Below are 21,405 nucleotides of genomic sequence, written 5' to 3'. Positions count from 1 at the left end.
CCATGCTAATGCTGAATTATACCGGTGATTCGCTCCGAGTAACACAGCTCTTTCACAGAATCGCGTAGACACCAGCGACCGATTCGCTAAATATAACTTACTCTACGCCACGCGCCACTGAACTGGAGCACGGCGGCCGCGATAGAGAAAAACTGACGTGCATTGATAAGCGAAAAAACACGCATTATATATCCGGAAAGCAGGCGCTAATCTTGTAGGTGGGGCGCCGATATCTTACGCGCAGAGCTCGCCTAGTCTATATTTTAAGCGACTTTGTTTACGTATTATGAAAATTTCAGTGCATGTTTGCTTGCTTTTTGTTGCGGTCGAGCGTTTTGAGATTGGGAAGCTGCGTGATTAAAGGAGAATATCTTCACACTGCAGCGTGGGCACCTTCAATTCTAAATTACTGAAGCACAACAAAAATGTAGTGCTGATTCTTTAGCCTAATTTATTGTACCAAATCACTTCAATACGGCTTATTACACGTGCAATTTAACATAGGCGAACGTGATTCTAAAATACAAGCAAGCTAATTTACGTGACCCATACAAACGGCGACCAATGTCACCCACCCATATATTTGTATAGTGACAGAGCAGGTATTTAACAATGAAATTTTATACTTTCTAGAACCAACTCTCATTTTTCGCCAGCTCAACATTATTTTGGCGATGATTATTTTGAGAAACCCGATCCCTTTTCACGCTTTCTTTGAGCAACATAGACGATAAAGGTTCAAAAAAAGATTGCCTTCTTTTATTTTTCAAAGGCATTTGAGAAGCTTCATCTCACATTACCATTGTTAGAACTCCCTTGCGTGAAAGAAGACTAAAAAATTGACTCGGCTTGAACTACGCACAGTACATGTCTGATCTCCTAATGGCCATGAGACACTGCTAATGAATCTAATTTGTGATTTGCGGCAAGGTTCTCTCCATAGTCAAGTTAAAATACATCTTATATATCTAAAATATAATAATGACTTACACATCGGTGTTTTTTTTTTTTTTGGCGGACTTTAATGTAGACGACGGGCGCATTCCTCGCAAATTTTAAAGCAGCCACTTAAAATATATACTCAGCGAGACTTCGATAACATTCTTTATGCAAAAATTTAAAAAGGACCTTACTGAGTTGAAATAAATGCAAACTCATACGCGTTTCTCCTCGTACTAAGAACCACCCTGTATAGAAACTAAACGATAATAACTAACCGAGTGCATTATTTGAACTGTTAGTACACCTGTAAAAAATGTTTTTTTTTAACACGAAAGTGTTTTATTCCTGGATACAACAAGATTTGACCGGCGTCATGTCCGTCACGGAAATGACGCCAATACACGAAGAAAGCGGCCTCTAAGGCCGCACCCTTGCACACAGCGTCTTCTTCCGGGGAAACTACCTTCAGCGCTAAAGAGCACGTTACACTTAGGGTTGTTCCTTTTCGGGTTTTATATCTTAACACGAAATTGTTGTATGCCAGGATACGCCAAGATTTCATTGACGTCACATTCGTCACAGAAATGACGCCAATGCACCTTTGTCGAAGCGACCCACCAGCACGACGTCGCTCGCCAAGCACACCCACAAGACCGCCGCCGACCCGCAAATCATGCTCAGCTGCAGATTTCGCTGCACATTTCATTTTCGTGTTTTACCGATTCATATGACAGAGGAATCAACGACCGTTTTTTTTTTTTTTTTCGTTGGTTTGTTTTTTTTTTTAGGGGGGGGGGGGCATTCTTGCCGCTTTTCTCTTCCTAGTCATCAATGCAAAGTTGTTCTAGCCCCTTGCCGCACGATTAGCTTGATTCTGTATATAGCCTTAGAGTATTATAGGCAGTAACATTGCGAGTAAATATGCGTAATTCTTACCCAGATTTTCAGGTCTGTTCGAAAAATATTTTTTATGTCGGGCACAATCAAAATTACGACAGGCGAAAACATTTTTACACGGAAAGGAACCGATGCCTTCAATCTCAGCTGTAAGCTCAACCTAATCCTAGCTCACCCCTGAGCTTCCGTAAAGAGCACCACATGCCCACACCCTTGCCTAAAGTCTCTCCTTATTTACTGAGGTTGACGCCATTCAAGGTCGTACACTAATTAGACTGCGCGCGTATGCAGAGTCCAAGGATTCGACGCGGGAAAATATTACGGAGAATTGTCCCTTCAGTAGAATGACCCAGTAGAACGGGAGCTTTGCGCAAACGTCATATGCGCAATGTTGTACAACCACCTCTAAAAAAAAAGTAAGTGCGAGGTAGAAACAATGCCCTCAATTGCGCCCGTCTCGTAAGTCGCCGTCACCCGTAGCCCGACCCGCTGCCCAGCAACCCAACTTACCTCTGCGTCACTCTCGCACAGTAATCGCGCACGGACTCGAACGTGCCCTCACCCTCCTTCCAATCTGAGCTTCGCCGCACCGCTCCGCATCGAGATAGTTGCGCTTGAAACACCAAGTCGTACAGACTTTCCAGGCTCCTGAGCGCGTATCGAGCTATCGGTAGTGTCAACCGGTGGGTACTTCGACAATTAAGCAAGCATGGCTGAAGGGGACCGAACTCCGCTAATCCCTAAAAAGAATAACTGGCGAGAAACGAGTATAGACCTTCGGGACAACTTCATCTTCGGAAAGGTAACGTTGCTTCTGTTTCTAAACGTGCGGTAGCATCTCCTGCTGGAGAGGTAGCAAAGTATGGCTTTCGTTTGCACCTCTATAACGTCAAATGTCTGACAACTCTTAGCAAACGCCTGTGCATCTGGGCCGCCCTAATAGTTAAGGAACTGTTCATAATTCTCCTTAACAAATTGCGTAGAGCCGACAGTATTCCTACCGCCTGGCTTCGTATTTCTCTTGCATCCTTTTTATAAATTCCCCAGACTTCTGTTAACATAATTCATTCAGACAAGTGCTTCGCGGGTGGCATAAATGATTATAAAAATTTTTATTCCTCTTTTTTCGCCATCGGACGCAGCCACAAAAGATAACGCTACTTAAAACGCTCGAAGAGGCGTACAAATCGGACAGAAACAAGAGGACGAACCTTTTGTGCGGTTACGTAGCTGCCTGCGGTGATTAAGACGCCGCGATTATCTCCCGTGTCAGCGTGCCGGTTTTCAAAAGGTAGCGCTGGAAGAGAGTCGCTGGTTGCATTGCGCTCGCAGGCGACAGCGGCGACCGAATCTGCCGCTGTTGAGGTGGACGAAGCTGCGCGCGCGGAAGCGTGCCTTGTTGCGCGCTGTAATTGGCAGCATAAATTTGTAGGTCGCTGCGGTTTTCCATAGCATGTCACTGCGATATAATTTACTGTAATCCGACAACAAAATTGCCTTGGACAATGTAGAAAGGATAATCACAGGAATTTTGGTTATTCGAAAAAAAAGATCTCCCTTCCAACATTGTTTTTTTTTTAATTTTGGGTTTCTGTTAAGTTACTGCTGCCATTCAGTTCAGCACTGTTCTGAAAAAAAGGAAAATACAAAATACCCGTGTGGTGGAAATTTTATGTATAAAGAACGCCGTAAAAATATAGATACAATCGTTGTCATCTAGTACAGCGGGCCTCATAGGCCGCATATCCTGCTGTCGCTATAAAACCGACGCTGTTATTTTTAACGAGCACCTTATACTAGTTAAGAAAATGTGGCAGCATTGAATTAAACCCGCATTGAATTAAAAAATGGCTTCACCTCATCACCTTAATGTCTTGCAAAAAAGCGCCTACAGGGCTCCAAAATTATCAATGGCTAGCGTAGTCGTCATGACCGATGACCATACTCGTTATCGGTCATTTTGGTACAAAATCTTATGACGGCTGTACTCGCAACGGGAGCGAAAGGGTTAATGCGACCGCAGAATATGCCCCCTATGAGGACCGCTGTAATAGCAGACAACCATTCTATCTATTTTTTTTGGCGTTCTCTAATACAGAATTTCCCTTTCTTCAAGACAGACCAGGTCTGAGTGGCAGCAATAACTTGGAAATAATACAAAATTACAAACAATGTCCGAAGAGAGTTTTTTTTTTTTTTTTTTTGAACAACAAAAAAGTCTGTCAATGTGCTTTCTATATTGTCCAGGGCAATTTTGTTGCCGGCTTACAATGAATTCTATCGCAAGGACATGCTGTCCCAGACCACAGTGGTCTATAATTCCATGCCACATTTTACAGCGCGCAACAAGGCACGTTTTCAAGCGCACGTAGCTTCGTCCAGCTCAACAGCGGGAGATTCGGTCGCCCCTCATTCCGGCGAGCGGCAACGCAGCCAGCGCCCCTCTATTATACCGCATCGCTGCCTTTAGAAAACCGTCGCGTCCAGCATGACACGCCAGAAGAGCTGCGATTAAACATATCAATTAGGGTGGCGGGGGCAGTGCGAACACACTCTTAGACCGGCCCTCCTTGGTTCCCGTCGGCGCCCATACGCGGCACAGCGATGCAGTTCGGCCACCGCTTCCGTGCTTCGTTCGCTTCTGCGCGGACCTGTCCATGATATTACTGTCAGATTCTTGAATCCTCCAAGCAACACTCGTGGTGCAGGGACTGTAGTGCAACGACTGGAATCAAACTCTGTCGTCTGATATTTCCCAACTAACCTATGTGTCATGTATATCACATTCGGGGTTCTTGCATTACGCCTTCATCGAAGACGTCGCTGCCGCAATCCCGATGAGTTGATGGCCAGGAGCACAACGCCCAAAGCATTTAGCTATGGGGGAGACAAGATCTCTCGTCCGCTCCACAAGGATCTAATCGTAAGCAAGGATTTGCTTTTAAGGCACGACGGCCACAAGTGCCCTATTGTGCGAGAAAGTGGCATTGTTGTCTGTAAAGAAAATGGCTACCGCTCCGTCTGGTAAAAAGGAATTGGAAAATAAAACTGGACACATTGGAATGCGTATGGGAACTGAACTCGAGTCACCCGAGTAGGAGCCGAGTCTCTTACCAACGCTCTACATCAGCACGCAGCAGAACAATACTCAGCGTAGTGCGTTTAGCGCTGACGGAATATCGTGTGAACGGTGAACGACAATGCACGCGATCGGAGCAGGTGCACCCCAGACCCGCAGAACTTTGATTCTGAGGAAGCTGATGCATCAAGTGTCGCCAGTACTGTTCAAACTGCATATAACGAAGTGAACGAAATTTTTTTTTTGTCGTTACATGCATGTTTTCGTTACACGCAGGTTTCAAGTTAAATATCCCGTGAATGAATCAGAAACGAAACCAAAAGGCTACACATCACTGACACTGAGCTCACTTGTCAAGGATTTATTTCACACTACAAAACTGCGTGATCTGCACCGGCTGCTACTACACGGCCCCCGTATTCTCGAATGTAGCTTAAGTATCACTTTTGCAATTTGACACTTTTTGCTGCCTTATCGCAGGGCGCCATTTGGCTAACTCGACGCTCTTTTCCGCACTCTAAACTGTTGCGGAGATGCTAGCTAGGGCACTTCACCGATAGGTGGCGTTCTCGACGGCTGACACAACATCTAAAATAGCGAGCTTGCTTTGAAATAACAGAACTTCCCGTTTTCTACAGCAAACTCATCACCGACGAACTCACACCAGAGGTAGCAGGGAAGACGCGCGACTATACGCCGACAAGCTGGACAAGCACCGAACCGGCACCACACACACTCGTGGAAACGCAGGGCAGTTAGCGGCGCGGGCTAAATTCACTAAATTAGTGCATTTCTCCAGACGATTTTTTTAGAAAAAAGTGCAAGAAACATTAACTCATCAGCGTAGCGAATTCGTTACGTCAAGGTTAACCGTTGCAACGCCTTCGTTACGTAGAGCTCGGAAATACATGGGCTTCAATGGACATGGCAAAAGGGAATTCAGAAACATCGTTCAATCCAGGAATTCGTTACATACAGGTTCGTTGCATCCATGTTTGACTGTATAGCAGTTGAAGTAACCCGCGTCAAACGACGAAGATCCGCAAGGGAATAAAGATATGTAAAAAAGATGTTTTTATAACCACAGCGCTAGATATGCCACTTGCGCAGTGCTAGCGCTGAAACACGGCAAATACCCGCGACCCCGCAGTCGCATCCAAGAGAAAGGCCCCAGCGCATGTCATATATTAGGAAACGGGAGTGTTTCCGAGGGCTATAGCGCTTTTGCCTCGCACATCACCTGCCATTTTGTGTTCGCAGTTCATGACTTTGGTGTGCTTTGCATGAACCCTAGTTCACGAGTGCTCGTTGTGTCATCGAGATTTACCCTGATCTTGCAGTATAAACACCCGTGTTCCCTGCTGGACGAAGAAATGGTGTTCCTCTCTTTTTCATTGGTGAACCTGCTTGTCTCCATGGCCTTCACCATTCACCGGCTGGCTACCCTGCGAAAGGACACGGACGATTACACGTTTACTATCATGCTGTTCTTCAACACACGTGAGTGCATTGCAATAAAAAACTGTGGTTGGTTCCTCTGTCATAGGAATCGGTAAAACACGAAAGTAAAATGTGCAGCGAAATCTGCAGCTGAGCATGATTTGCGGGTCGGCGGCTGTCTTGTGGGTGTGCTTGGCGAGCGACGTCCTGCTGGCGAGTCGCTTGGGCAAAGGTGTACTGGCGTAATTTCCGTGACGGATATGACTTCAGGGAAATTTTGGTGTATAGCGGCATAAAACACTTCCGTGTTAAAATCTAAAATTCGAAAACGACAACCCTAAGAAATACGTACTCTTTAGTACTAAAGGTTGCTTCCCCGCCAGAAGACCCTCTGTGGAGGGGTGCCCCTTTACAGGCCGCTTCCTTCGTTGTACTGGCGTCACTTCCGTGACAGATATGCCGTCAGGAAAATCTTCGTGTATCCAGGAACAAAACACTCTCGTGTTCCTATTTCTAAAAAGGCGTGGGTGGGGCCATGGTATGTTCAGCAGCTGATTATGGCAACGCAAATTGACGCACGTCACCCCAAAAAATATTTTGTTTTCCCTTACACCTCGTCAACTTTTATAACTATTCATCCATGTAAAGGGCATTTGAAGCAGTCGCGGCAACCCTGAAATGACATCGCCCGGGGGGATGATATTTTACTAGCTCGTTCAATCGTGACGCGTACCTTCTACGGCTTCTTATTTCACCTAACGGTTTTTACATCAGCCTCTATGGGCGAAGGAAAAAACATTTAAGATACGTTTAAGGCCTTTCTTTTCGCTCAACCACATTCCTACTCGGCAATACACTCCTGCTGCTTTGGTAGTCTTGGAGCACAAAATTATGACTTTGTAGAGTAACTAAGGATGAACCAGTGCACAGGTTTTTCCTGGAATAAGTCCACGGGTCTCTAAAGATTTTTTTCAGAATATATGTAAAAGATTCCGGGTGTTGTCAAAGAAGCAGGCGACTTACACATGCGAACATTCCTGCTGTAATGCTCCCAGCAGATGTTTTAGCAGGTTTTAAATGGTTAGCATTAGTTACATACTCCATATATATTTATGCACATAGTGCGTGAAGCTGCTAACGCACCAGATTGGCTGCTGCGCGAAGTTTGCTCCACTTAATATGCTTGTCCTTCAAGACATTTATTGATTGATTGTGGGGTTTAGCGCGCCGACGCTGCGAAAAATTTTTGAAAAACTAAAACAACAAGAAAAAATATAAAAAATTACGGAAAATGGCGAACCGTGTAATGCTCTAAATTTACAGACTGCATTTTTGGTGCTTGTAACAACTCTAATCGTTATAATAGCGTAAATAAAGATAACTGATCGTACAGGAATAAAAAAATTAGGCGGTAAAGAACTCACACTCCAGGCAACTGGCATACGAATGCTACGCATTATTAGAGAATTCTATGAGTTTCTGCACATTTTTCTCCTACAAAGCGTCAATACTGATCACGGGTCCCATGAAAGAACATTTTGCTTAGTGGTCCGGAGCTAGGAAAAGCACGAGTTCGGAAAATTTCGGAAAAGTTTGGAAAAGTTCGAAGACTTCGGAAAAGCAAGACTGATTTGACCGAAACAAATCACCCTGCTCGGTACCTGGTAGCGCTGTATTCGATTGCTCCTATACACCCGCTGCCTCACTTGCTTCTGGCTTATCGTTACGCAAACAGCGGTGCAGCTGATGTTTGCGTAACGATAACGTAACGTAACGCCTAATCGTAATTTCACTATCCATTTCTCAGCACTTGAGGCCTCTTTCAGAGTCAAATCGATGCTGAAATGGCTATGAAAAGCTCAGGCTTTCGTTTGAAACCAACTCGCTGATTGCCTTAAAAGTGTCCCTTCAAAGAAAGAATGTCTGACCGTTCTTCGTGAAGGTCACACCCGCGTTCATTTAGTTAGGAACGCTCGTTGGGTTGTTTTTTACGATAGTAAGCAAAAAAGCGGCCGCGCAAAAAAAAATGGCGCGTTCGAAATGACGCAGAAAGGCTCCAGCCGCGCAAGAAAAAAAATTACCTGTTCGAAATGAAGCAAAACAGCTCTAGCGTACGAAATTAAAGCAAGCACAAAAAGCGCACAAAAACTGGCGCAGTTTCAGGCATGGGGCGCGCGAGCACTGCGATGGCGGGAAATTTGAATTGTCTGCAGTTTTACCTGCCTGCAATGTACCTGCAGTTTTATTTGCTCTAAACAACGGGGATTGTATGAGAAGTGCCAGTGCTTCAGCAGTTTCTAACGGTTATGACTATATAAACCGCTGGTTTTTCGAAGCGTCTGTTTGGGCCCGTTACACCGCTATGGCGTTGGGCTATGTTTGGGTCCGTTACGCCGCTACGCCACCTGATTGCGGCGGTGGTTCGACAGCGTGACAGCGAACGAGCTGCGACGACAAAGCGTGGCCGAAAAGTGTTCTGCACTTAAAAGCCGCGATAACGGTAGTCCATAAATTAGGAGGAGGGAACTTTCCCCTTTCTCTGCGGTCAATGAATTTTGCTCATCAGAGTGACTCAAAAATGCAACAAAAGAAGACAACACTTTTGTAGCTCATTCCTTCTTTAATAACGGTCCGGTGGAGTCCCCGCAGCACTGTGGCCGCAGCGGACCGAGTTCCTTTGGACGTTGTTGTCGTCAGCAGTTCAAAACATCAGCCACGAAAATTTTGCCGGAGCAACGCCTTCAAGGTGAAGTGCAAGGCAACACACATCTCACCGAGGCACTGAGACCGGGAGGGCTTGTGTACCTCCTCTCGCCTACCACGAAATCACCCAGTACTATCCAACATACTTTCCCCAGCAGACAGTCTTTCTTAAGTCCTCACTCCTCTTTCACCGAAAGCCAAGAAATCACACTCAGGCAGATTCGAGGAGGCACTTTTGCCCACACAGTCGGTATGCAGTTACTCGATCCCACACAATTCTCAACGATATATAAATTTTAAGAGAAAACTATATCTCCGAAAGACAGAATATTCGACTGCGCAGAAAAATCGGACATGCCCCCCCCCCCCCCCCCCCCTCAACCCGTCCCCTTCATCTGAGCGGTGGGAGATACCGCTTACCGCTGTCCAGCTGTCGACCTGAGGACCAGCCCTTGCTTGCGAAGAGGGCTACAGCAGCCCGGAAAGAACAGAGGCTCCTGGACAAAGGAACCACTCTCACATTGCTGTTTATTAATTAAAGTTCTCCCTTCCCCTCTCTCTCTCTCTCTCTCTCTCTCTCTCTCTATCTATCTCTCTTTCTCTCTATCTCTCTGATCGGTGCGTGCTGCTGGGACTCCCCTACACACATTTTAGTTCGCCAAAGCCGCGAGTTTGAATGGCATGGCTTCATTTTAACATTGTATTTGCAGGCTCCAATCGGTCTGGAAATCTGTTAACAAGACTCTTGGTTTTTTTTTTCTTCAAGTTGTCAGTGTCTACTACGTCATCTCTGGCGTCCTGAGAGAGCGGTGGCCTGAACTCGTGGTGCTCATCGCCAGCTGTGTCATCCTTCTCGTTTACCTGATTGACAACGTGAAGTACGCCACTACAATCCCGGGCAAGATGGAGAAAGTGGTGCGGATAAATAAGTACTACGCCAACTAACGCCGTAAATGAATTTGTGCTATACTGTGTGGACGATAGACAACACAAATGCTTGGGGTGATATGCTCCTTCGTTACTTCTCGCTGTCTATGAGGAAACCGAAATTCCTGCTTCATTTATATTGCTCATTTAGTCCAAACTCAAATGAGATATTTAATAGTATTGTTCTTTTTTCTGTGCACTCCTTTTATGTAAATGAACGATTGAAGTGTAAACAAAAAATTCGTATCGTGGAATAGTTACGCAGTTATTGTTTCCGTTTTTTTAAATTAAATTGGCTTCAATGGGCATGCGTCATACCTTCATTAATCGACACTTTGGCTTACTCTATCAATAAATATGTACATTAAAAATACAAATATATATATATATATATATATATATATATATATATATATATATATATATATATATATATATATATATATATATATATATATATATATAGTAAGGAAATGAGGGGCTCGTTGGGGAACTACAGAAAGATAAGTCGGCAGTCTATAACGCCAAAGGAGGCATAGGGGTGTGGTTAGGCTCTTTTTTTTTAGTACGGTTAATAAAGTTAATATTGTTCTAAAATATACGGAAGAAAGAAAGAAAGAGAAACACGCGCCCAGAGTGGGGACCGAACCCACGCCTTTCGATTAGATCTCGAATGCCTTACCAATTCGGCTATCTGGGCGACTGTGTTCTCCTTCACTTTCTGGGCTATTTATATTTACTAGAAGTGTATCTGACGCTTGAGGGTGGTAGCCAGCGCCACTCAGACTACACGGGGAGAAGGGGACCTTCTTTTCAACCCCCGGGGCGTGACTAGAACGTCTACAGCCTGTCATGAGCGGGTAACTGGCGGGAAGCCCTCTTATGCTACCTAGGCATCAAGGCTGCCAGAATCGAGACCCTCGCTAGGCTTTCGCAGAATAATATAGTAAGGAAATGAGGGGCTCGTTGGGGAAATACAGAAAGATAAGTCGGCAGTCTATAACGGCAAAGGAGGCATTGGGGTGTGGTTACGTATATTTACGTATACGTATATTATACGTATACGTATACGTATACGTATTATACGTATACGTATACCGAACCAAGGCGTGGGTTCGGTCCCCACTCTGGGCGCGTGTTTTTCTTTCTTTCTTTCTGATGTAATTAATAACAGAAAAATAATGTAAAGTCACTAACGGTAAAAAAATAGTCTAATCATTCCCCTATGCCTTCTTTGGCGTTGTAGACTGCCGGCATTTCTTTCTGTGTGTGTATATATATATATATATATATATATATATATATATATATATATATATATATATATATATATATATATATATATATATATATATATATATATATATATAAGTCTAAGGAGAAACAGTAACTGACGGCAGCGCAATCTTACCATGAACACTATGCAGTCGCGTGAGCAGACGTTCGTAATTGGTTGGCGCGTTTCTAGACGTGGTCTTTTAATATCCCTGTATCATGCCAAGTAATCACATTCAATAGAAATCGGGCTCTCCCTCCCCTAATCAACTGTACAACGTCACCACAACAGAATAAGGATGCATTCTCTCAGTTCGTTCATTGCTAATTTTGAAATGATCCTGCGCGGAACCCTGCTTCACGGGGTAGTGGTAGTTTGACATTCAACTCCTACAAGAAAACAGTGCGGAATTGTGCATGCTGCCACCTTTTACTTTGGGTGTTTACTTTGGCCGACAACGCATTAGACCGTTTCAAAAGTACTGCATAATTGTGATCAAAACGATATTGTTAGGCCTAATTAGTCCCAATTCTCATTTAGTAGAGGCAGTACTATAACCTTATTGCAGATGGTACAACATTGCGCCTGGTGCAATACGTAAATTGGATTGGTTACGTAAGACGAATTCGTTACTTCAGCAGAGCAAGTGGCCTGGGCCAGAGCTAACTGTTGGAGAGCACTTTGCACAACACTCACAACAAAACCCTTAAAAACTTTTGTTAGTAGTCAGGAAGCATTTTGACGCATTGACATACTTGTGATGCGCAGCACAGTCCTAATCGCATATTACTAATCACAAGTTTATTAATAATGTGTCGCAGAATGAAAACTGATGCACATCTGAATAAAAATCATTGTGGTTTATGGACATATATAAAGAAATATTTCAGATCATGCGAACTTGCCTCCTAATCGACAATTCTACCTTAAATATTTTACATTCTTCACAAAACATTAAAAATTCATTTAAGCTCCCCAGCCTTGTGAAGCATTAGAAATCGAAAAGGAGACCTTGATAGTTCTCGACTAAGTCGATAAAATTCTCAGCTTGCCTGGGACAGTTACCTAGCATGCCTTGGCCAGGACAACTTCAATCTACTACATTTCATTATTTACCTAATAAAATTTCTCTTGTCAGTCCGCTTCCTCAGCTCCTTCATTGAACTGATACTTTGTGCGATCTGTTTTGCGTGACGTGTCATTTTTGCATGTGCATGTCATTGGTGCATGTCATTGCGTGACATGCACCTGTACGCAGGTGCATGTAAGTTTTGGCGGAGTATTTCTCGTCTTCGTCCTTCTCGTGGGTGGGTGGCTTGCGTTGAACTACTTGACAAGAAGCCGGATGGTATGTCTCATCGACTGCAGAGAAAAAATGGTGAAGAAGCTGCGATTGCAATTTGTCTGCTCCTCTCTAGTTGCATTGGACGGACAACTACAGGTACATTGTTCATTTTGGAACTATCTCAGCAATCCAACGCTACATGCACAATATCCATGCAGTGACCATTACTAGGACTGCAGTACTGATAAAAACCTTTTATTTCTGCTCCTTTTGTAAAACTAGAATGTACCTGGGGTGAAGGCTAGATCAGCAGCCGAAAACGGCGAATGCAAATTTGTGGTGGACACATAACAACGAACCTTCGATTTCTGTAAAGTAAAATTTCAGTACGATATTACACGACAAGGTACGATATTAGAACGCTGATAAAGTACAATGCAACGCACAGAAAACTATCCTTAGTAAAGTACAACAAAATATTACCGCCTAACTCTTTGCATTATACACCTTTATTGGTCAGTAATAGTATAACTAGCTTTTCTAATTCAAAGCACCCTTCCAGAGTGTTTGACCGAATATTGTTTTTTTACAGGCATAGGGTGTGCAAACAGAATTTTGAGATGTTCCTCGCATGCACACGCGCACGCACATGTTGTTAGGTTGCATACATTCTTATACCTATGACTGATACATCAAACGCGCAAAATATTTTCCGAAACCAGCTAATCACAGGGCGTTCCGAGTGTATACTTGCGTTTCTTACGGCACTTTTCACTTCCACAATTTCTGTGCTGCCATGTATACCAGGAATACAAATTGCTGTATACACGATTAAGTACGCAGGCTCCCGGAAACTTCTTAATAGTATAGCATACTTAAGATAGTGCTTCAATTCTTATGTTTAATGCTAATATCATAAGCCGAGTCTATAAAGAATCTATTGTTCAAAACCTACTCCACACTCTTTGAATCACCTACACAAAATCAAAGGCCTTCAGTATGCCATAGCAATTTGCGCCTTCGATAAAATCTGCAAAACTAAAAATAGGTGTCGGCAATTCCAAACTATGTGGGTAATCATATTCTGAAACACCTTAATTCCACTCATTTCACACGTTTATAGAGGATTAAGGTGTAAAAGGCGCTTACTTCGTGTTCGTACAATGGATGAAAATGTGCAGTTCTGGGCCATACACTCAAGAGGTCAAGGACAAAAATTTTAGAGCAAAATTTTATGACAGTTCATTCTACAGCTTCTAATAAAGCCGTAAGCTGAGAGTGCGTATATGGTTGCTTTTTGTCACGAGGGCCGCATTCAGCCGCATCTCAGCGGAACAGCGTCAGGGCCACCCCAACACCACCGCCCCGTCCCTTTCTAAATAGGAGCGATCGGGCCGAGATAAGATCAGTAGCAGCCAGTAGGGCGAAAGCATCATACCTATCGATGTGCGTCTATGTCTATTTCTTGATTCGCGAAAGTTTTAAATAGGGACAAAGCGCACAAAACAGAAAGCGAACAGGGTCAAGTGATTCTCCGCGAAAACCGAAGCAGATGCCAACAGGTTTACCCAAATAGGCATTCGGATTTTCACTGCTCAATAAACGTGAGCACACTTCACGTGAGCACTCCAAACTTCAGCGAATATAGTTAGTGTGGAAAAAGTTCCCAAGATTTACGGACGAAAGAACGTTGATTAGATGACCGTATAAGTGCGCCGTAAGTCACTCTGAGCAACGCAAAGCGAGAAGTTGTCAGGATAGGTTAGGACATGCATTGTGAATGAACCATGGAGCGTACATTGTATAGAGGTGGCGCATTCTTTCTACAGAGTGTCCTTGTTTTAACAGCGCAGGTGTTAATCAAAATCGTTATTTTTCTGTCCGCAGTTTAAAATGTCAAGAAAATGCCGAGCGCTCGTGTGTGCGGGCCCCGTAGCGACCGTTCAGTGTCCCCTCCGTACAATTGTCAAGCCAAGCATACCCACTAAGGGAGATTGGCCAAGATTGTTAAAAAAAACTCCAACATTCCCCGTAATCGTGGCAACGCTCTGTCGAAACGAGAAAGACACTTCATAGCGTACGCCCTTCCAAGGTGATGTACAGTGATTATCACTTCTAAAAAAATGAAGGGATCTCACACATATAGCAACAATGATGTAGCGGCAGCGGAGAAGGAGCAAATCAGCTGGAATCGTGTACTTAAACGGTCGTGTTGGTAGTGAAGGCTGCGTACAACTTCACCTTCAAGCCTTACGCGCTAGTGTGCGCTTCCTTCTTTTTTACTGTGGCCTCACCGAATAGGGAATTGCAGAAGTACATTTTGCCGGCAAGTGTCTGACACCGCGTGCGCGTGGCCGTGTCTGAATCATTATGTGTGTGTCGCCATGTGTGCGCATCTGTGTATACATGGGCACCGCCGTGTGTCCACCGCCACTAGTAAGGTGGATGCAGTGCTTGGCAAAGATCAGAAAATAAAAGTGGTCTGAAGTTTAGTGAATTTTGCGGATTCCCGTGTTCCATCTGCCTCTTAGATGGAAATGGTCACCATTCGACCCCAGTCCACGCTCATTTCAAAAAATCTAGGCTTCACGTGCAAGTTTTGGGGTGACGTTAATACCTAGAAGGCACACACAAAATTCTAGCGACGTTGGGGCACAAGTGCAGAACCTGAACACAGAGATAGCTATCGTTGCTGCTCAGTCCCGTGAGCTGAAAAACGGTGTTAATGTGGGCTTGTTCGTATGTACATAAAGTTGGATAATAGCACCCAGTCTCGTCTCGCCTCTTCTTGTCCCGCCCTAGCGCAGTCACTGAACTTTAAGCTCAGTCCCTTCCTCATTCACCGACTGCAAAAGACACAATAGAAGACAAGTATTAAGTAAATATTGCAATGCAAGTACCAGAATATTATAATGTCACCTGTGCCATTTCAGTACCCTAATAAGAACACCGAACACAGTGCAATACTCAGGTTATGTTTTCTTCTCAATTGAAGCTAAAACTAACAATCTACAACATTAAATCTTGTCCTTGCAGATTCATTGTATCCCCATAGCTGTACATCCATAGTTGCCACGGTAGCTGCTGTCTTGGGCTGATCATTTCTAGAGCTTTGTAATCAGAATTTTCTTAATTAATTTTGGATAATTCCCCGCCGACGCTACAGCTACTCATGAGAAGCGTCTCAGTGGCGGGATCCGGGTTAATTTTGAAATCTGAGGTCTTCATAACGTGCACAGAAGTCTTGGCACAAGGGCGTTTTAGATTTGCACCTCCGCCCGAAAAATGGCCGCCATGGTCCGCATTGAACTCATGTCCGTGGTCTCAGCAGCACAGCGCTCTTAGCTAGTCACTGATCCAATGCTGCGGGGGAGAATTTTTTTTTGTGAATTATAGAATTAATACTTGTGTCAATGCACAGTGCTTTATCGCTAGAGATAATGCGTTCTGCCTTTAAGAACCACCACGAACAGGCCCTGCAATGGAGCCCCCTCCACCCGGGAGCAAAAAAAAGTTGAGCCGCAGCCCTCCTTGCACCGGTTACTTTGGATGTTTTGCACATTGTATCCAGAATACGCTGAAACTTGTTACGAATAACGGACCTGCACCCCACCATCCTTCAACAATTTTTGTTTTGTTATTTTTTACAGGTAACTTTCCTGATCTCTATCCTTGAGAACGGGACTGCAGCGACGCCGTGGGAGATAGGGGTGATTTCCGGGGGCGTCATAATAGCCATCATCAGGTTTTGCTTCGGCTACCAAGGCGTGAGCAAAGTTCACATGTTTTCCTTTGCTTCTCTACAATTCTCAGCAACCGAACTGGGACTTGAAGTACTTTCAAAAACTAAAACGGGACAACAAGAAAAAACCCTTGCTCCAAGTTTTACTGAATCAAGAAGACTAATGATTTCATTTCATATTACGTTCTTTTCAAATTAGAACTAATTTCACAGTGCAGCCTAAGGCAACATTTACTGCACGCGTTACGTACGCAGCTTCACGTTTGGCTGTCATTCGCAAGGCTTACTACATCCTTTTCCAACATGTTTTTCACCCTATGGCGTTAGATTTGCATTTTTTGTTAACATAACAGGTGTTACTTGAGCAAAAGAAAATATGTGCCCACTCTGAAACCTGAGTGCGTAGGTACCCAGTGCACGTACTTTGAAACCTAGCACAGATGTACTCTCACTTTATATATTGCTAATAAACTCCAATATTTCAATAAGTTAATCATTTAAATTTAGAATCAGTTAAGAAGCACTATGAGGCTCGACCAAAAAAATATGTGCACGTACTTTAAAGCTTGTGCGCATGACCTGAAGCCTAACATAGCGATATACACCCAAATAATGACAAATACCCAGAAGGTGTATTGTACAACAAAATATCAACAGAAGTTTGTGAAGAGTATTTCCGCACACGTAGAATAGAATCAAGGTTCATTTGACCCGGTTAATGACGCAAATGAACCGTTATCCTTGCCTTTCTGCTTAAAACGAACCTGCATTCGATTGTCCTATAATTTTTTGCGGCATCTCGTGTTTTCTCAAACCCAACTTTTTGACCAGTAATTTGTTAGCCGAGCAAGGAGAAGGTGGAAGATACGGGGAACCTTCCCGAGTTTTACAAACGTACCTGCTACACTTAGTAATTTTGGTGGAACAATCATTTGCCATGTCGTCATTACTGCACGTAACTATAGAATGCACACACCTTTATGGTTTGCTGATTCCTACCTTGTGAATACGTCGTCAAGACTTTTGTATTCGGCAGTTGCAAAGTTTTTGTGATGATTGTTTGTTGGTTGCAGATTTTTAAAGAAAGTAAATATTTTATTTGGACATTCTTCTTTCTATGTATTCCCAATGGGGCCTACATGGCCTGCAAATTGAACAAGCTCGTACACGTAAGTACTGTTTGCTCATCTTCTCACAGAGTGTTGAAGGCTGAAACAAAGAGTTGCAATAGGGATATTTCGGGCTCATTCCCTCTATCGCCCGTGTGCCGCCGCTTCTTTTTGCCTCGAATTTCATTGGCAACAAAAAATGTGATGAGAACTATGAGTTCTCTGGCTTTATAACCAGCTAGCAGCTACCATAGCCTATAAGTATCTATTTGAGCTGAACCAGTGTTTCGTATTGTTTCAACCGGTTTGTTAATACCATTCCTAATGCTTTCCCACACGTGTTTACCCACGGCACTCTTAAGTGATGTCCAGCTAGCAAGCTATAACCTCGTCTATACCTGATCAGCCACAGGTCGGCCAAACTGTACGCCACTCACTCGAGCTACAAAAATACAAAAAAATACTTTCGTATTTTTCTCATGCACACACTCGCGCTCCCCCTCACTACTCACCCTCACTACTTGCACTCACCCGCGGTCCTGCTCACAGCTCACCTCACCACTCGCCCTCACCATCCATCTTCACCACCCGCACTCTCTCGTAGAGACAGAGAGACCGGCAGAGCCAAATTTTTAACACTAAAGTATTTTATTTCGGCATATACGAAGATTTCCCTGACGTCATATCCGCCACGGAAATGACGTCAGTAAACGAAGCAAGCGGCCTGTGAAGGGTGCACCCCTTCAACAGGGGTGTTCTTGTGGGAAGCAACCTTTAGTGCTAAAGAGTACGTTATACTTTGGGTTGTTCGTGTTCGGGTTTTATATTGTGACACAAAAGTGTTATATGCCGGGATACACCAAGATTTAACCGACGTCATATCCGTCATGGAAATGACAGCAGCACACTTTTGCCGAAGCGACCCGCCAGAAGGACGTCGCTCGCCAAGCACTCCCACAAGACAGCCGCCGACCCGCAAGTAATGCTCAGCTGTAGATTTCGATGCACATTTCACTTCCGTTTTTTACCGATTTTTATGACAGAGGAATCAGCCACAGTTTTTGGGTTAGACAGACACAAACACACAGATAAACAACAAAATATTTGTGTTCAAACACAAGTGGGGCTATGAAGGCAAAATTCAACCTCGTTAATTTTCAAAGAACCGGCATTTGGTAACTCGCTAAGCTACATCCCAGCCACGAAAAACCTTTTTAAAGAAGATAAACTACTCTAACGTGTTATGTGCAGGAGTGACGTAATATGGACCAGCCCTAAAACAGTTGCTAGCGTGCTAAGCGCACCTTAGCATTCTTGTGTGCACTGGGATCAAAGTATTAACGAAACTAGAGGCCCAACTACAATCGGCTAGGCATGTTTTTGGCAGTGGGTTAGTTCGCTAGCCGCGAATCGCACAAACAATATTAAGTGACGTCATACAGACTAATTGCCAGAGAGTCTTCCATGGGAATCAGCTTGAATATGAATGAACACAAAGGAACATTGCCACGTTGCTAACCACGTTTGAGACTGCCACTGTGACGGCTACTTGCACCAAATCGCGGTTATCGGAAAGAAGAAAAGCAGAATCCGACAATAGAAATGCAGAAGCTTTGATGATGGACGAAGCTGTAGATAGCTGCGTCAGTGTGCCATCTGTGGCCCTGTCACGAATCGAAAAAGAGTTTCCGCGCAGCGATCTTCTCTAATCCTATCACCGACCGTCGTGAACAAATTTTATATTTTTGTATGTATATATTTGTGTTTCCTTCAGTAAATTATCAGTTGTTAGTCAGCAGTGTGTCATGTATCTTTTCGCTTGAGAGCGGTCTGGCTCAAGTAGTGTGAGCCGGGGCCTACAACGCACTCGGTACCTCAATTGTAAGCTGCCTACACGACTCTTGAATATTCAAGGAGTCTTATTCCTCCCTGCCTCCTATTCCCATTTCCTCCCTCTCGCCAACTGGCCTTCCCTTCCCAATAAAGGACTTTATTACTGCTTCTTCTTCTATTGTGGTCGTTTATATTCAAGCTTATTCCCATTGAATATGTACCAACTAGCGCGGACCAGAACCACTCTGCCAGAAATTCGATGTGAAGTCTGAATTGGTCCATTTGTTTTCCCTAGTTTTTTTAGTTTCCGTTAAAACTGGTATCAGTGATGTCAGCACAAAGCAGTCTTTTTAATGAACCAGTCTTGTATTTTGTTTTCATGAGCCTTTATGTAAGCCCAGGACAAATAAAGATGATCGTGTTTAAAAGCCCTTGTGTAGGAGCGCTTGCGTTCGCGAAACGGTTCTGCTGCGGAAGATGCAGCCTCCGAACGAAGGCCGGCAAAGCCACTGAATGTTAGGACATCAGTGACGAAGTCCTCACGAGGCACTTCAAAAGCCCAATTACGCATTGTCCCAACGTCACCGGTGTTATCGCTGACAGTTCACGAGGTGTTTATGTTTCATATATTCGTATATATAGTAGTTTCGACGAGAGTTTGTGAAAACTGTTTTCGATCATAATAACAGGTTTTCAAATCACAAAAATACAGAGTTCTACAGCCGTTACAAAAACTTACGAAGTGATATCACTGATTTTTTCTCATAAATGGGAGGGTAATTCAAACACACAATCATGGATCCCGATGCGCGACAAGCTGCGCAAAGAGCCGCAAGAAAAACCTTGCTATTTTTCTCACGTGTTTGCCACAGCTATTGCGGCTATTATGCATTTCCCATGAGCGGATGATACACTGTTTCCATTCAAGGGGAAATGACGGTTCGAACCCCCCGCTAGCACACAAGTTCCGCGCGAAACTCCTTGTATCATCGTCATCGTCAGTAAACGCAGAAGTCCCAAGACATGTCCTCTAAGTTGCTGGCCATCTGCGGTCTCCTCCATCACCTCTGTGACTGACACAAAAATAAACCTTACCCGCAATGCAGCCCCAGACCAGGACAGTTTTTGGTGTGGTCAAGTTGCCCACGATCACCTGGTTTGGAAATGGTAAACCTGCCCAATTGTCACCTTTCCGTGGCAACAAAGAGCAGGAAAGCACTGCAATCCAGCGGCCAGCGAATACCGACAGAAACTGCGCAACGCCACCTACGGGTACTAGTCGTCGTTTAGACCACAGGAAACGACCTGGACCACGTCTCTGTCACTGCTGCACCCGCAAAACCCGCCCACCCAGCGAGTAAAGTATTTCCAACAATGTACACGACGTTTCCACGCAGGCAACCACCCGTTATACCCGTTATAACGCAGTGGCCCTGCAGCTGAACCACCGTCTTCAATCGAAGGGAGCTGGCTGTCTAGGCAGACGTGACAAATCTTCTTCGCACGGCAAGGGGCGCACTAGCACCGGCGTCGGGCAGAATACGCAGCTCCACCATGTCTTGGTATCGCCAGCGTTGTCTCTTGCCGCTCGCGAGCGCTTGTACTTAGTATTGCAAGCATTGCAAGCCATTACAGTTACCGATCACGGCAACCATCTTCTCGTCGGGTCGAAAACCCAAAGGACGGACAGCTCTTCATCCGCGTTTCAGAAAATCGCAAATACTGTAGTGGAGGACGCCGGAATAAAAAAAAATCAAAGCTGTCGTGCACGATGGTTACCGCTATAGAAGCGCCGCTAAACAGCTTCTGTGGCTGACGAATGATGTAATTAAACCATGTTAATTACGTTTAGTGGTTAACCCGCACCGATAGCTCAGCGACTGAGGCGTTGTGCTGCTCAACACAAGGACGCCGATTTGGTCCCAGCCGCTGTGGGCATTTCCTGATGATGGCAAAAAACGAGACCGTCCATTTGTCGAGATCCGGCGAAAGTTATCTTTCCGGCAGAGCGTTTTCTGCTGAACAATTCTGCAAACGGAACACGACAAGCAATGCACGCGAACTAGCACTATGCGGCTTCTTTGTGAAAGCTGACTTGACTGCGTGCAATTTCTAAAAGAAAAATTGTGATAACGAATCGGTGAATAAATCAGAACATTCAGTTACAACAAA

The 21,405-nt window shown here is 44.3% G+C and overlaps 1 protein-coding gene across 1 annotated transcript in view; it reads left to right on the top strand.

The window, feature by feature from the left end:
* The first annotated feature begins 2,462 nt into the window (after positions 1–2,462).
* The window catches only part of LOC144180406 (uncharacterized), a 28,750-nt gene continuing 9,807 nt past the window's right edge, over positions 2,463–21,405 (top strand). The window contains exons 1-6 of the mRNA XM_077708755.1: positions 2,463–2,641; positions 6,259–6,418; positions 9,828–9,976; positions 12,523–12,705; positions 16,200–16,316; positions 17,365–17,460. Coding sequence (XP_077564881.1) covers positions 2,549–2,641; positions 6,259–6,418; positions 9,828–9,976; positions 12,523–12,705; positions 16,200–16,316; positions 17,365–17,460 — 798 coding nt within the window. The 5' untranslated portion in view covers positions 2,463–2,548. The remainder of the gene's footprint in view (positions 2,642–6,258; positions 6,419–9,827; positions 9,977–12,522; positions 12,706–16,199; positions 16,317–17,364; positions 17,461–21,405) is intronic.

This window comes from Haemaphysalis longicornis, unplaced genomic scaffold (assembly GCF_048455015.1).
Source record: "Haemaphysalis longicornis isolate Haplotype H1 unplaced genomic scaffold, Haemaphysalis longicornis Haplotype H1 scaffold_4, whole genome shotgun sequence".
NCBI classification, from domain to species: Eukaryota; Metazoa; Arthropoda; class Arachnida; order Ixodida; family Ixodidae; genus Haemaphysalis; species Haemaphysalis longicornis.
This window is presented reverse-complemented; position numbering and strand designations above follow the sequence as displayed.